Genomic DNA, 2251 nt, shown 5'->3' on the forward strand with positions numbered 1-2251 from the left:
CACAGGACTGGAAAAGGTCAGTTTTCATTCCAATCCCAAAGAAAGGCAATGCCAAAGAATGCTCAAACTACCGCACAATTGCACTCATCTCACACGCTAGTAAAGTAATGCTCAAAATTCTCCAAGCCAGGCTTCAGCAATATGTGAACCGTGAACTTCCAGATGTTCAAGCTGGTTTTAGAAAAGGCAGAGGAACCAGAGACCAAATTGCCAACATCTGCTGGATCGTCGAAAAAGCAAGAGAGTTCCAGAAAAACATCTATTTCTGCTTTCTTGACTGTGCCAAAGCCTTTGACCGTGTGGATCACAATAAACCGTGGAAAATTCTGAAAGAGATGGGAATACCAGACCACCTGATCTGCCTCTTGAGACATTTGTATGCAGGTCAGGAAGCAACAGTTAGAACTGGACATGGAACAACAGACTGGTTCCAAATAGGAGAAGGAGTACGTCAAGGCTGTATATTGTCACCCTGCTTATTTAACTTATATGCAGAGTACATCATGAGAAACACTAGGCTGGAAGAAGCACAAGCTGGAGTCAAGATTGCCGGGAGAAATATCAATAACCTCAGATATGCAGGTGAAGTCTGCTCAGATGAAAACCTGCGCCCCTGCCCACAGGGGTAAGACCCCGGCGTTCACCCTGGGTGGAGAAGGGTGTCACTGAAATCTCACAACCCCTGTGAGGAGGGGCTATTGCTTCCCGCATATAACAGGGGGGCAATTGAGACACGTGGGTGACCTGAGCTGCCCAAAGAGGGGCCAGGGAGGAAGAAAGTGTGGGTTCAGACTTGACAGGCTCCAACTCCACGCCCACAGTGACCCATGTGTTGAGTTCTGTGACCCCGTGGCTCTTCCCAATGGTCAGGGAGCCTGTGCAGACAGCCTGAGCACCATCCAGTCACAGGGAGCCTGGACCTGCTGGACCATGAGGCCCCCAGATCCCCAGCCCTCGAGAAGCCCCCCACTCCCTCCAGGACAAGGTGACCCCTCAGCCTGGCCCCAGGGACTCCGGGGAGAGCTGACCTGGAGCACCACTGTGACCCTCCTATCCTGGGGTCCTTGCTGTCAGTCATCCCATAGCCCACAGGACCCAGTTCATCCCCAGCTACACCAGACCCAGCTCAAAGGAAAGGTGACAGGCGTCTTCCAGTGACAGGCCATGGAGGGCCAGGCCCAGGCTGTCTCTACCACCTGCCACAGGCCCTCAGAACTGAGCTGTCCGCTGCAGCTCTGAGGGTTGGAGGGGAAAGCCCAGGGCACATAAGGCTCTGCCCAGGCCCAAGTGAGGCCCTGAAGCGGGTTCTGCACGAGGAAGGAGCCCTGAGCCCCATGAAGCTGCTGGAGGCAGCTATGCTGAAGCAGCCGAGGGGTTGAACCCTGTTTGCTCAAACTGGGTAGGGCTCTCAAGACACCTCGCCATGGCTGAAGTCAGGGTCTGGTGCAGGGTCCAGATGGGAAACCCAGAGGTGACAGTAAAATGCCCCTAGAGTCACGTGTTGTTTGTGGTGACCATGAGGCCAAGGCAGTAAACAGCACATCCCCTCCCCTGAATGGCTCTGCGGATTCCCCCAGGAAGAGCTCTCCCCAGCTCCTTCCTGTCCCACTGGCCCCTTGACCGTTCCTCCTGCCGGGCGGGCACACGGCTCAGGAGGGTATAAAGGGCCCAGAGGAGGGTGCCCAGGCACCAGACTCCCAGCACCAGGACAGGACAACAGGACTCCGCAGGCCCGGTAGGGCCCGCCCCCCGCCATGCTTGGGCCCACGAGGTCAGGGGAGGCCCCTCTCTGAGATCGGATGGCCTGTCCTCTTCTCCCCAGGAGCCCTTGACTCTCCAGCCAGAAGCCATGCTGCTATGGCTGATCCTCGCCCTTCTGTGGAGCCCCACCTACTGGGCAGGGGGTAAGTCTGGCTTGGGGTCCCCCCTGCCCATCCCCCTGGAGGCCCCCCTCCATCCCCTCCCTCCGTCCAGGGCTGGGGTCTGGGCCTTGTCACAGACGGACTCTGCTCTCAGGCCTGTCCCCTCGTCTGAGGGGCTGTGTCCTCCTCTGGGCAGAAACAGCCAACACATCACTGTGTGCTTATTTTTTTCTCTTCCCCACCTGGTTCTTTCATCTAATAGAGACATTTGGGCCTGGAGGAGGTACCTATTTCAGTACCTCTAGACACTTCCAAAATGATATCATTGGGATTCAAGTGTTCATAGGTCCTCTGGGCCTAATCAAGAGGTGAGATGAGCAGGGCTTGGA

At 56.2% G+C, this 2251-nt stretch overlaps 1 protein-coding gene across 1 annotated transcript in view; it reads right to left on the minus strand.

The window, feature by feature from the left end:
• The window catches only part of LOC104988964, an 8166-nt gene extending 6410 nt beyond the window's left edge, over positions 1–1756 (minus strand). Inside the window, exons 1-2 of the mRNA XM_010840469.1 lie at positions 1705–1756; positions 1029–1110 (exon numbers count right to left, since the gene is read on the minus strand). Of these exons, the coding sequence (XP_010838771.1) occupies positions 1029–1110; positions 1705–1756 (134 nt within the window). The remainder of the gene's footprint in view (positions 1–1028; positions 1111–1704) is intronic.
• Positions 1757–2251: the final 495 nt, after the last annotated feature.

Source organism: Bison bison, unplaced genomic scaffold (genome assembly GCF_000754665.1).
Source record: "Bison bison bison isolate TAMUID 2011002044 unplaced genomic scaffold, Bison_UMD1.0 scf7180017864144, whole genome shotgun sequence".
Lineage (NCBI taxonomy): Eukaryota > Metazoa > Chordata > Mammalia > Artiodactyla > Bovidae > Bison > Bison bison.